The sequence below is a fragment of the Mauremys mutica genome, chromosome 13 (genome assembly GCF_020497125.1).
Source record: "Mauremys mutica isolate MM-2020 ecotype Southern chromosome 13, ASM2049712v1, whole genome shotgun sequence".
NCBI lineage: Eukaryota > Metazoa > Chordata > Testudines > Geoemydidae > Mauremys > Mauremys mutica.
The window spans coordinates 1,118,153-1,131,275 of record NC_059084.1 but is presented as its reverse complement, the minus strand read 5'-3'; the positions used below and the strand labels follow the sequence as shown (position 1 = coordinate 1,131,275).

The 13,123-nt window shown below is 62.0% G+C and overlaps 1 protein-coding gene across 1 annotated transcript; it reads right to left on the bottom strand.

Moving 5' to 3' along the window:
* Positions 1 to 971: 971 nt before the first annotated feature.
* LOC123348223 (actinia tenebrosa protease inhibitors-like) lies at positions 972 to 4,697 on the bottom strand. Its single transcript, XM_044985702.1, has 4 exons — positions 4,498 to 4,697; positions 3,998 to 4,174; positions 2,277 to 2,444; positions 972 to 2,088 (listed from the first exon to the last, which is right to left on the bottom strand). The coding sequence occupies exons 1-4, from the start codon at positions 4,592 to 4,594 to the stop codon at positions 2,027 to 2,029; spliced, it is 504 nt and encodes a 167-aa protein (XP_044841637.1). The 5' UTR covers positions 4,595 to 4,697; the 3' UTR covers positions 972 to 2,026.
* Between the last annotated feature and the right edge of the window lie 8,426 nt (positions 4,698 to 13,123).

The following is a 13,123-nucleotide window of genomic DNA, read 5'->3' as shown; positions in this document are numbered from 1 at the left end:
TGTTTGCTGCTATAAAACTCCTCTGTGGGTGATGCCCCAATTGAGGACACATAACTCTTCTTCTACTGGGGAGGGGTCTCCTGGCTGCTCCCTGGCCAGCTCTGGTGGGGGCTTGGTGACAGGCATGGCAGTGTACTTGCAGTAACCCTTTTCAAGGAGAGTTTTTCTGCTGGAGCTGAGCGTTCTGGGGTGATAATGCCCTTCCACCTCAAGAAATACTTGCTAGTGCTATTTCAGTGATGAGGCACCAGACCCCGCCCAGGGGGATGGGGGGATGACCGTTTATTTTTATTATAGTGGAAGGCAAAGGCTTCCCCTGGGATCAGGCCCCTTGTGCCAAATGCTGTGCAAATACATGAGACAGCCCCTGACCCAGGGAGCTCACACTCCGCCCACCCAGGCAAGACAAGGGTGGCAGGGAAATAGAAGCACAGAGACCTGCTGTCACGGAGTCCCCGGGCGATGCTCTGGAACTGCTCCCGACACAGTTAGTCAGGACTTCAGGGAGCCTCCTCTCTCTCGGAGCAGCCTGTCTCCAGGGCAAGAAGCTCACACGGCTTCACCTCCTGGGTCTCTCCTTGGAGCATTCAGCATGTGCCCCTCCGTGCGCTTCCCACAGCGAGTCCGCCCAGGCAGGGTCTGGGGAAGCCAGAGGGTCCTGCACCCCCACTGCGCAGTCAGACGTGACTCTCAGCCAGCCAGTAAGACAGAGGTTTATTAGATGACAGGAACAGGGTCTAACACAGGTCTTGCCGGTAAAGACAACAAGACCCCCCCTTAGTGAGGTCCATTTGGGGCCCCAGGGAGGTCACAGCCCCGCTGGGAGGCCCGAGCCTCCTCGGGGCTCCCCTCCATTTCCCAGCCAGCTTCCAAAAACTACCAAACCCCCCCCAGCCCCTCCTCTCTGGGCTGTGTCTCTTTCCCGGGCCAGGAGGTCACCTGATCTCTCTGTCTCCAACACCTTTAGCATCCCCTTGCAGGGGGAAGGGCCTGGCCATTAGTTGCCAGGCGACAGAGGGTCGGCCAGGAACTGAGGCCCCCCCACAGTATTCAGGGGAGACATTAAAGCCAGTCCCACTTCGTCACACCTGCCCAGAGTCCCAGATTAGAACCCAAGTCTTCTGGCTGCCAGCCCAGTGCCTTAGCTTAACCACCTTGCCTCTCCCTGTAGCTGGCTGGGTGGGTGAACAGGCCAGGCCCGGCAGATAAAAATGGGTGCTTCTGACACGAAGGATGAGACAGGAGTGGCAGGGTTGCCAGCCAAAAGAACTAGAAACTCATGAGACTCCAGAGTAGTAAGCGCTGAGCCTTGTTCTTTGCTGGCTGGGGCTGTTCTTCATGCCCCGGCTACGACTTCAGGCTTTTCTGCACAGCCATTGTTTTAAATGAAGCTGAGATTCTTGTGCTCCCCTGACTCCAGGAGCTGGTACTTCAAGGAAAGCACATGCTGGCACGAGAGTCACTGTAGTGAAGGGTGCAGAGCAGCAGGCAGGGAGGAAGAGGATCATGGTGGGGCCTTGGCGGGGGCCCTGCTGCCCATACACTCCCTAGAGCTCTGCACTCCCACCACCTGATGTGCCCTGGAGTCCCAAGTGCCCCCCCATCCCCCTCCAGTACGGAAGCGGTGGCAGAGTCTGCACTCCAGCCAGAGGTGCATGCACAGCTCCCTCCCCTCCCACGGGCGGGAGTGACACGACCTACTGAAAAGAGTCAGTCCTTGTATTTAACCCCGCAGGCCCCCTGCGAGGTCCCAGGACAAGGGGTGTTTGTGCAGGGCAGCGTGGTGGGTGCTATCAGCCCCTGCCTCCTGCCCGGCTCTGTGACAGCACGCACGTCCCTGGCTGCGGAACGGTAACGGGGCAGGGGCCAGCTTGGGGGCCGCAGGAGCTGGCTCTGCACCTGGGAGGCTATGCAACCGCCTCCAGCCAAACCCTGCTGCACTGTGCGGGGGAGAAAGGTCTGGCCTTCCCAGGCAGGAAGAGTCGTTTCCCGCAGAAAGGGACAGAAATTGTGCCCAGGAAGTCGGTCACCAGGCAGGAACAGCAGCTCCCTCTTCGTCTCCCCCATGCCGGCCAGGGCTGGCAGTGCCTGCAACAGAAAGGCAATGGGGTCAGGCCCAGGGCATGCCCACGGCACCTCTCCTTCCCAGCGGCTCCCCCTCCCTCCCAGACTTGGGGGCCTGCTGGCATCCTGGGCACTGGGTCCTGCCCTGAGAGGCCCAGGTCCCAAGCCAGCCCTGGGCCCCGCCCCGGCGCTGGGCTGCACGCTCCATTTACCAGGCGTCCTGCAGGCCTGCAGACATTCCTCCTTCGTCTCAAAGTTGTTCTTGTTGCCGCCGCAGCCGCCATACACAAACTCCTCACAGGCCTGGCTGGACCAGTTGTAGAAGAACCGCGGGAACCTGGCCTTGCAATAGCCGCACACAGACGGCAGGTGGCAGAGATCTGCAGAGCAAAGGGGGGGCTGTGAGAGGGAGAGGGGGACGGTCCGACTGCCTCCGCCAGGCCCCGGGCACTGGGGCGCTGCGCTCAGAGGGGCCTGCGAAGCGGGGTGGGGGTGGAGGGCAGCAGAGCAGTTCTGTTGCACACGCCCCTCGTCCAGTCCCCTGGCACCATGCCCATGGGCACGATCATACCTGGCATCAGACCCCTCTTTCCCCCAGTGCCCAGCTTGGCTACCCCAGGCCTCCTGCCAAGGGTGAGAGCTGGCCCCACAGGCACGGGCTGGCTGCAGTGGCATGTCTGCCCATTAGCGCAAAGGGGTGATGTGCTGGGAAGCCGGGGCTGTGCCCACTGCTGAGGTGAGCGTTACACCCAGCACGGCAGTGGGCGCATTGCTAATGCCCGGCCCGTTCGCCAGGGACCCCATCTGCCCAGCCAAGAGCTGGAGCGAGTTAATGAGTCGGTAGCTGGACCCGTCAGACGGGCTCGTCCCAGCCGGGGAGGGACCATGGCTTCTCGGAGGAGAAGCTGCTTCCCGGGCCCCACAGGCCACTCCCCGATGAATGAGTGTCTGGGAACCATTGGACTTCCCACCCCTGGGAGCAAGGGGGGATCAGACACAGCCTTGGCTATGGGGAGGCAGCATGAGGCCCCTGCACCCAGAGAGCGTCTCGCCTCAGAACAGCCCAGTGGCCACGGACCGACAGCTGCAGAGAAACATCTGAGATTTACCCCCCCAAAGCACTCAAGCTTGGGTTGCTCCCCAGCTCCGAATCATGGGGCAAGCCCAGCTCCAGTCTCCCTCTGCACAGCAGGCGGCCAGAGCCTCCAGCACGTCTACACAGGGGACCCCCTATGGGGAGCAATGCTGGAGACGGGTGCAGCAGGGCTCGGGTGCATAAGAACTGGGTCAGCCCAAAGGTCCATCCAGCCCAGTATCCTGTCTACCAACAGTGGCCAGTGCCAGGTGCCCCAGAGGGAGTGAACAGAACAGGGAATCAATCACCAAGTGACCCATCCCCTGTTGCCCCTTCCCAGCTTCTGGCAAACAGAGGTTAGGGTCACCATCCCTGGCCCGTACATTAGCTGCGCTGCCATCCAGCCGTGCTCTGAGCCACTCCAAAGGACTGGGGGGGGGGGAATCCTCCAGCTGAGCCCCACCTGCTCAAGGCCTGGCACCATGGCTGCCACCACCATCCCCCTTCCCCCCACCCCGCGCTGCGCTCTGCCTGCACCAGTGCACCTGTGAGCGCGTTCCCTGAGGCTCTGCCATGGGACCGGGTCCTGAGGCAGGGCGTGGGGATGGTGGACTCAGGGCTCCCCTAGGTGGGGGTGGGGAGGTCACACAGTCTCAGCCCGGCTCCCTGTGCTTGGAGGAGGAGGAGGCCGCTGCAGCCCGCCCTGCAGCAGCCTCCCTACGGAAGCTGAGCACCCAGTGCCGTCTCTGCCGTCGGGCCGGGCACTCTGCTCTGGGGGACCGGCGCAGCCCCCTGGCTGTTCCTGAGAGGACAGGCTGATTCCCAGCTAGGGGGTGCAGGGGCCAGGACCCCCCGTACCTGTCACTGGCATCTGGCAGGTGTAGCCACACTCGTCCGGGCAGCACTTCTCACTGCCGGGGCAGTCGGTGTCGGTGTAGCAGGTGGAGCAGGAGTTGTTCCCCAGGCAGGCAGCACAGTTCTCCCCATCAAACACACCGCCTACCGGGGCCACCTTGTAGCAGAAACCATCCTTAGCTGCAAAGACAGACGGGTCAGCATGTGCTGACCAGGGGGCTGCAGAGATCCACAACTCCACCCTGCACGGGGGCGGTGGGCTGAGCACAGGGGGGGATCCCCAGATGGGTCTCAGGGCTGGTTTGGCTAGGCACTGCCCCCCCCCGCAGCACATCCACCGTCTGCCCCACGTCCTGCACAGCCCATGGTCGGGCAGCTCCCACAACAATCCAGCCCCCATCGCCACTCCCATCCTCCGCAGAAGGGAGTTCGTCCCAGGGCTGAACGCCCCAAGGTGCCGCCACCTGACCGCTGGCCCGGCAGGGCCTGTTCTCAGCACTCACCAGGCGCCGCGGTCGACGTGTCTCCTCCAGACGCAGCAGGCAGCTCGGCCCACAGCGAGAGCAGGGCCACAAGGAGCACGATGCCAGCTGACTTCATGGTGCTGCGATGCCGGGTCTCGATCCTCCGGGCCGAGGCAGGGCAGATTTAAGCTGTTAGGCAAGCGGGGCTGGCGCAGCACAGGGAGGGGCCGGATCCCAGGTGGCCTGTCCGGACTTGCCGGAGTCTGACTCCCAGCTAATTCCATTCCACTGTAAGTGGCCCCAGGGATCCGCCCTGCCCAGCGAAGCCATGCGCAGTCACCTGGGGAGAGCAGGCAACGGGGAGGAGCCGGACAGTGGCACAGGGAAGCCAAGGCTCTTCCTGCCAACTGGATCTTCACTGTGCTGAGCCTCATGTCCCCAGGGCTGCTGGCGGGGAAGGAACATGCCCCCCAGCGGCAGAGCACCCTGGTTATCTCCTGAGACCCTGTGCACCGGGCCCCAGAGGATGGGCCCAGCAGAGCGCTCCAGCCCCAGGTCAGGGGGCCAGCAGCCAAACAGGCACCCGGCAGCAGTGGTTTGGGCCCAAGGCTTTGCTCCTGCCACCCGAGCTGGGCAGAGAGGAGCACAGGCTGCGGGTCAGGAGGGGACGGGGCTCCCCAGAACCCCTCCCTGAAAGGTGCAGGGGTGGCTATTGACCAAGCCCTGACAGCTGGGTGCCTCTAGCGCAGGGCTGGCCAACCCGGGGCACTGGAGCCGCATGCGGCTCTTCGGAGGTTAATATGCGGCTCCTTGTCTAGGCACCGACTCTGGGGCTGGAGCTACAGGCACCAACTTTCCAATGTGCCAGGAGGTGCTCACTGCTCAACCCCTGGCCCCAGCCCCACTCCACCCCGTCCCCCAAGGCCCCTGCCCCTTCCCCTGAGCCTGACGAGCCCTCCCTCCTCCTCCTCCCTCCTGAGCCTCCTGCACACCACAAAACAGCTGATCGTGGCAGGGGGGGAGCTGACTGGGGGCTGCTGGCGTGTTACTGTGACATTGGTAAATTCTGGCTCCTTCTCCAGCTCAGGTTGGCCACCCCTGGCCTAGCTCCTCACCCTGGGCTTGCCACAGTGTGAGCAGCAACGGGACACGCTGGGAGACCGCAGGAGGCTGCAGCCGGGGATTCTACTTCAGCTCCAAGAAAATCCATGTAACACAGCTGATGTGGCGCAGGGCTGATCTTTAGGTGTTCGGACCCCTGGGGATGGAGGGCTGGGGGCAGGCGGTCCAACGCTTTACTAGCAGAGTCCTAGCTCGATGGAAAGGGAACGACACTCAACGGGTTTATTCTACAGCACTCGGTCGGGGAAGAGTCCCAGACCAGCTCCATCAACATCCGAAACCACAACCCGGCTCCCCCAGCAGTATCCCAGCCCTGTTTACAGAGCCCGGCCCCAGGCACAGCAGCTCAGCAGGGCTCCTGGGATCTCCAATGTACAAGGAGCAGGCCTGGCACCACCCTTCATTCCCACCCACAAGCTCACATGCCTGCGTGGGAGGCTTTCATGTGCTTTGTGCCTTTCAGCTTCCTGGCTGCAGGGAAGGAGAGCAAAGGGGGTGAAGGACATGATCCAGGCCAGCAGCCTCCTCCCCTCTGGAGCCTGGGACTCAAATCGGTCCCATGCTCACACCCCGTATCTTCTTTTCACCTGAGCCCAGATAGGCCTGTGCTTCAGGGAAGTGGCATGGCCACCAGCCTCTCCCTGGACTCCAGTCCCTCTGGATCTGGAGCAAGCACAGGTCCCCTGTGTCCATCTCCTTCCCCCACTCCCTCCGGGCCTGCCCAATTGTGCATGGTTCCTCCCAGAGAGCAGCTGTGTCCCTGACACCGTGGGGAGGGGTCCCACACACCCCCAGCAATAACATGGGTGGGGCAGAACCTGGCACTGACTGAGGATAGTTTTAACTAGGTTTGTTCAAAGGTGCGGGCCCTGAGAATTGCAGCTCAACCAGCTGCACAGGTTGATGCATGAACAAAGCATTCAAACATTTCCCTGGACAGTCCCCGGGAGAGAGAGAGTGTGTGTGTACATGCCGCAGGTGTCTGTGTCCATAGGCTGCCAGGTGAAATCTTCCTATATGCACTCACAACTGTGGTGACTGTGTGTGCTGAGTAGGTGGGCAATTGCACACCCAAACTGATCACAAACACAGGCTCCAAGAGTCACCCACGCCCAGCTCCTGTGGGAGCCACTGAGTCAGGTGCAGACGGGCCTGTGGACACCACACATGGGTGCAATAAGAATAATTACAACCGACACCAGGAAATGTTTAGTTGCACTCCACATAGCTAACCTGTGGAACTCACTGTCACAAGATAGCACTGAAACCAAGACCTTTGTGGGATTCAAAGAAGGGCTGAAGTATTTCTGTGGTTAATGAAAATACCCAGGGTTACATTCAGTAGGGTCAGGTACAAACCCTCATTTCAGGCCCTAAGCCAGCCACTGGCTGCCAGGGGTTAGAAAGAACATTGCCTGGCTTGTTGCTCCATAACAGCCCACCACCTTCCTCTGACCAGCAGGGCCCAGCCACTCTGACACACGGGGCTAGCGGGTGGAGTAGAAAGAGAGCCTGAGACATAAGCCCTTGTAGCAGAGGCCCGCTGTGAGGGCTGAGGCCTGGGCTAAAGTACATGAACAAGAGGCAGACCCTGCTCACAGAATCTGGCAAGAACAGGGCTGATACTGCAGAAACACACATTCCTAAGAAGTGCTGGGCGCAAACACATTCCAGAAGGGTGGTACCAGAACACCCCGATACCAAGTATGATACAAACACACTCCTGAAAGTAGCGAGAATGCACGGACCCCTCCTAAAGAGAAGGTCAGGATGACAGTATAATGGATAGAGATGTTTTGATCGAACCAACATGTACAAGGTAATAGGTGGTAACAACCCACGTCAGGGGAGAGTAACTAACCCCATCAGAGGGGCACCACGTAACTTGTACTGGTGTATTAAATGGAGTCTCAAAAGGAGTGTCTCTGTCCGGCCTAGGCGGGAATGGAAAGCCCCCCCATTCATGAGCTGCATCCATTGTCACGGGCATACATGTGCTAGTGTAACTAGATATTGATCTGGGGTGCTAGAACTGTGCTCCGTCAACAATAAACCTGGCCGGGTGCCTTCGTACCTTAACCGATCTTGTGGTCGTTGGGCGGTTAAATCGAGGTCTGCTGTGCCAGATACCTGCACAGAGCTGGGACGGCACACAGAGAGCACAAGCACACACAGCCGAACATCTAACTACAGCGGGATCTGGTTCATCTGGCAGTTCCTGTATTCCTAATTCCCCTATAAACTACTGTGAGGAAGCGCTCAGACGCGGCACTGACGGGGTGTGGTGTAAATACCTAGCGATGGAGAGAAATAGACCTGCCGTGTCACTAAGCTAGGCCCATCTCAGTGGGACTCTTGTCTCTGGAATTACTACATTTCAAAGGAGGGAATGGAGCGGAGGAAAGTTCTGCTGGCTGCATGCTGGTGAGGAGCAGAAGATTCGATCTGGACTGGGTTGGACAAGTGCCACCTGTTGGAAAGATCTGCAGAGCTCACTTGTGGTCGGCAGCCTTTAAGTCATGCATCATCCCAGACCTATGGCAAAGCCTCCATGGCCTCTCCCATGTTCCAAGCCACAGGCATTCTAGGTTCCAGGCCACAGGGCTGGGGTCCTGGGGAAGCCACCGTCCCTGGCTGATGCTGTTCAGTTTATTGTGTCGTTGTGATGCAGTAGGGAGCGGGGTGGACTGACCTGGGAATGTCGATTAGTTTTAATGGGGCTGTCTGCAGAAACTGGACAAAGGGAGAGGGGGAGAAGGAGGGGGAGAGCCTGCTGGAGGGGGTTTTGGTTTCAGTTTGGGGCTGGCTGGGAAGAGGCAGGGAACCCCAAGTCTGGGGTCTAAGATCCTTGCCCCAGAGGGACCTGGCTGAGGGGTCCTGGTTGTACCTACACGCTCTGCTGGGGACTGTGCTCCTGTCGGCTAATAAACCTTCTGTGTTCCTGGCTGGCTGAGAGTCCCGGTGAATCGCAGGAAGTGGGGGGTGCAGGGCCCTGACACCCCCACACTCCGTGACAGTCAGACCCAGTAGTGACATGGGATGGGGGAGAAGGGGCTGCAGCGCCAGCAGGAAGGCAGGACCCTTCCCTGGAGCAGCCCGAGCTGGGGCACCAGGAGAACTCAACCAGCCTGAACCCTCGGCTGAACTGTCCCCACCCATCCCAGGCAGGGCCGGCTCCAGGCACCAGCAAAAGAAGCAGGCGCTTGGGGCGGCACATTTCTGGGGGGGGGCATTCTGGGGCCAGCCATCATAGGTGCCGACTCCGGGGCATGGGGAAAAAGTGCCCCCGGCGCCCCAACGCGCCGCCCCAACGCGCCGCCCCAGCTCGCCTCCGCTCCGCCTCTCCCCCCTCCCTCCCTCCCAGGCTTGCCGCGGGGCAAACAGCTGTTTTGCCAGCGAGTCTGGGAGGGAGGAGAAGCCGAGCGGCCGGCGGGCACCCGGGGGAGGCAGCGGTGGTGGAGCGGAGGTGAGCTGGAGCCGGGAGCGGTTCCTCCGCCCCCCGTTACTTCCCGCGCCCCCCCAGCTCACCTCCGCCCCCCGTTACTTCCTGCGCCCCCCCCCGCCCTAGCTCACCTCCGCCCCCCGTTACTTCCTGCGCCCCCCCAGCTCACCTCTGCCCCCCGTTACTTCCTGCACCCCCCCAGCTCACCTCCGCCCCCGTTACTTCCTGCGCCCCCCCCGCCCTAGCTCACCTCCGCCCCCCGGTACTTCCTGCGCCCCCCCAGCTCACCTCTGCCCCCGTTACTTCCTGCGCCCCCCCAGCTCACCTCCGCCCCCGTTACTTCCTGCGCCCCCCCAGCTCACCTCCGGCGCGCGTTTCGGTCTGCGCCCCCCCAGCTCACCTCCGCCCCCCGTTACTTCCTGCGCCCCCCCCACTCCAGCTCACCTCCGCCCCCCGTTACTTCCTGCGTCCCCCCCGCCCCAGCTCACCTCCGCCCCCCGTTACTTCCTGCGCCCCCCCCACTCCAGCTCACCTCCGCCCCCCGTTACTTCCTGCGCCCCCCCAGCTCACCTCCGCCCCCCGTTACTTCCTGCGCCCCCCCAGCTCACCTCCGCCCCCCGTTACTTCCTGCGCCCCCCCCACTCCAGCTCACCTCCGCCCCCCGTTACTTCCTGCGCCCCCCCCAGCTCACCTCCGCCCCCCGGTCCGTCCCGCGCCCCCCCCCCCCAGCTCACCTCCGCCCCCCGTTACTGCCTGCGCCCCCCCAGCTCACCTCCGCCCCCCGTTACTTCCTGCGCCCCCCCGCCCTAGCTCACCTCCGCCCCCCGTTACTTCCTGCGCCCCCCCAGCTCACCTCCGCCCCCCGTTACTTCCTGCGCCCCCCCAGCTCACCTCCGCCCCCCGTTACTTCCTGCGCCCCCCCGCCCTAGCTCACCTCCGCCCCCCGTTACTTCCTGCGCCCCCCCAGCTCACCTCCGCCCCCCGTTACTTCCTGCGCCCCCCGCTCTCACCTCCGCCCCCGTTACTCCTGCGCCCCCCCAGCTCACCTCCGCCCCCCGTTACTTCCTGCGCCCCCCCAGCTCACCTCCGCCCCCTGTTACTTCCTGCGCCCCCCCCTAGCTCACCTCCGCCCCCCGTTACTTCCTGCGCCCCCCCAGCGCCCCTCCGCCCCCCGTTACTTCCTGCGCCCCCCCAGCTCACCTCCGCCCGCCGTGCGGTCCTGTGCCCCCCCAGCTCACCTCCGCCCCCCGTTACTTCCTGCGCCCCCCCAGCTCACCTCCGCCCCCCGTTACTTCCTGCGCCCCCCCAGCTCACCTCCGCCCCCGTTACTTCCTGCGCCCCCCACCCTAGCTCACCTCCGCCCCCCGTTACTTCGTGCGCCCCCGCAGCTCACCTCCGCCCCCCGTTACTTCCTGCGCCCCCCCAGCTCACCTCCGCCCCCCGTTACTTCCTGCGCCCCCCCAGCTCACCTCCGCCCCCCGTTACTTCCTGCGCCCCCCCGCCCTAGCTCACCTCCGCCCCCCGTTACTTCCTGCGCCCCCCCAGCTCACCTCCGCCCCCGTTACTTCCTGCGCCCCCCCAGCTCACCTCCACCCCCCGTTACTTCCTGCGCCCCCCCAGCTCACCTCCGCCCCCCGTTACTTCCTGCGCCCCCCCGCCCCAGCTCACCTCCGCCCCCCGTTACTTCCTGCACCCCCCCAGCTCACCTCCGCCCCCCGTTACTTCCTGCGCCCCCCTGCCCTAGCTCCCCTCCGCTCCGCCTGCTCCCCTGGACGTGCCCCCACTCCGCCCTCGCTCACCTGGGAGGGAGGGGGAGAAGCGGAGTGGCGGCGCACTGGGGGGAGCAAGCGGAGCGGAGGTGAGCTAGGGCGGGAGGTCGCGGGGGGCCCCCCAGGAAACAATGGGGGGGAATGCGGTACGCCCAGGGGACGAGGCGGGGCTGGGGATTTGGGGAAGGGATTCGGAAGGGGTGGAGTTGGGGCGGGGCTGGGGGCAGGGCAGCATGAAAAAAAAAGGGGGGGGCGGCCAAAAATATTTTTCCTTGGGGCAGCAAAACTCCTAGAGCCGCCCCTGGCCCCGGGAGAGGCTGTTTGTCTCTCCAGAGCCCCAGCGAGCCTGGGCATCGCGCCCCAGAGCACAGGCCCAAACCCCAGAAGGGGAGTGGAAACCCGCCACGACGTGGGCCCCTCCAGTGAGGGCTCGGGGCTGTGTCTCTGCCTCCCTGATAGCTGGAGATGCCCCTCCCCGGATGGGGGGACAGGCTGGCTTTGTGACCCACTGACGTGACAGGAGCGGACGGGTCTCCCCTCCCTAGGGACTCAGCTGCAGCATCCCTGCTCCCGGGTGGCTGAGCGGGCCTGTCACAGGAGAACTCCTGACCTCAACCGGCTGCCTCCAGCAGCTCTGGGGAGTTGGCAAATCACAGCTTCCCCTGAAAACTCACCAAGGGAATCTGGCTGCTCAGCCGAAGCTGAGCTCAGTGTCCCCAGCAGGGGTCGGAGGCCTGGCACTGTACCTCCCAGAGCTCTTCCCTGGGCCTGCCAGTGCCAGGCAGATCGGGGTCTGTTTGGATCTGCGTGGCGTTGGCACGCTCAGGCATTGGGCAGGGAGCAATTCTCCATCAGCCCCTCACTCCTGCAGCCTGTGGGCAGGCTGAGCACGGAGCCCCCGTGCCATTCTCCAGCACCAGGGGGAAGGAATGGACCTTCTTGCTGGGCACTGCAGCGCGGTTCTCCTGGAGCCCAGAGCCCTCGCAACAGGCGCTTTTCCTGCGCCGGCTCTGCACAGTCAGTGGCTGGGCTGCCTCTTGCTCTGTGTACAGCACCCATATGTTTCTAAGCACCCGCCTGGCGGCCATTTTGTTCCAGAGCCCCGTGCAGATGCACACACACTTTGCGCTCGTGTAACCCGTGCCTGCTGGAGGTGGTGCACTGTCCCCCTCTCATGTACCTAGCGATTGATGAGTCTGCTACAGCCTTGGCTAAGACCCATGTGGCTTTGAGGTCACAGGTTCGAGGCTTGGGGTTACACTTGCTCCCAGCCCATATCCCTTTCCCCTTCCCTGTCTTCTTGTTCTCAGCATCTTGCCTGAAAGAGCCCGTTTGTTCCTCGTGTCTGGAGACACCCAACGATCTGCACCCCAGGAGCTTCCAGCTCGCTCCCCAGTAGGGGCGTCTGGTGGATGAGAGCGGCTGGGAATGGCACTGCTATCCACACCCAGTGCAAAGGACATGCCACACAGCTGCTGGCCAGGGCAGGCGAGGGAAGGGGCGTGCGGCCTCAGCAGGTTTGTGAATCTCTGCCCTGTGTTGCCTTCAGATTGTTAGGCCTGAATGAAAATATAGCAGGCAAAACAGTTATGCCAACCTGACTGAAGTCAGGCTAACAGAGGTTTCTGGGTAATCCCAGAGTGGAAAAGTACTGAGAAGCAGCATTGTTTTACAGAGCCCTGGAAAACGTGAGATAAGCCTGAGATAAGCCAGGGATTGCATTCCTGGCATACCATTAGCTGTGCTAAGGACAGTGTTTGAAGAACTGATAAGAACCTCTAGCATCCCACGGTTCAGATTCTAACTCTCTGGTTGAGTTATAGGTTTGTTTAAAACTCCCCTGTATTTCTAACTTTTGGGTGTTGTTAAGATATAATTAATAATCTAAAGTTGTAGACATAAAGTCTAGGCATGTGTGTATATTAAAAGTGTCTAGTTTTAAGTTGTTAAACAAAGGGGGTGGGTTTTGCTCAAGTGAGTGATGTATGACGTAATAAAACTGTCTATATAGGCTAATACTAAGCTGTAAAGAGCTGCCTGGTTCTCGCTGGAGACGAGCTGCTCTTTAGTGACGCGTGCACTTGTCAATAAAGGGCTTTTGATCGGACCTTGCTGGTGTTGCCTGTCTCTCTGTGATCAGACAACGAACTTCGCTGTCGGGGTTAAAGTCCCCAACAAGATCATGCAGCACAGAGTTCAGCTAACAGCCCTAATGCCACCTGTGAGCCTGACACGAGAGCCACCTCCGCTCCCGGCCGGCTGCACAGCCGGGCTGCACGTTGTGAACATGCCAGGCGGGCTCAGCTACTGCCCCAATGGACCAGCCAGGACT

Coding starts and splice junctions, on each gene's coding strand:
- LOC123348223 (XM_044985702.1), bottom strand. CDS start 4,594: ATGAAGTCAGCTGGCATCGTGCTCCTTGTGGCCCTGCTCTCGCTGTGG. Junction 2,445..3,997: donor CTGCCAGATGCCAGTGACAG/GTACGGGGGGTC, acceptor TTTGCTCTGCAG/ATCTCTGCCACCTGCCGTCT. Junction 2,089..2,276: donor GCAGGCCTGCAGGACGCCTG/GTAAATGGAGCG, acceptor TTTCTGTTGCAG/GCACTGCCAGCCCTGGCCGG.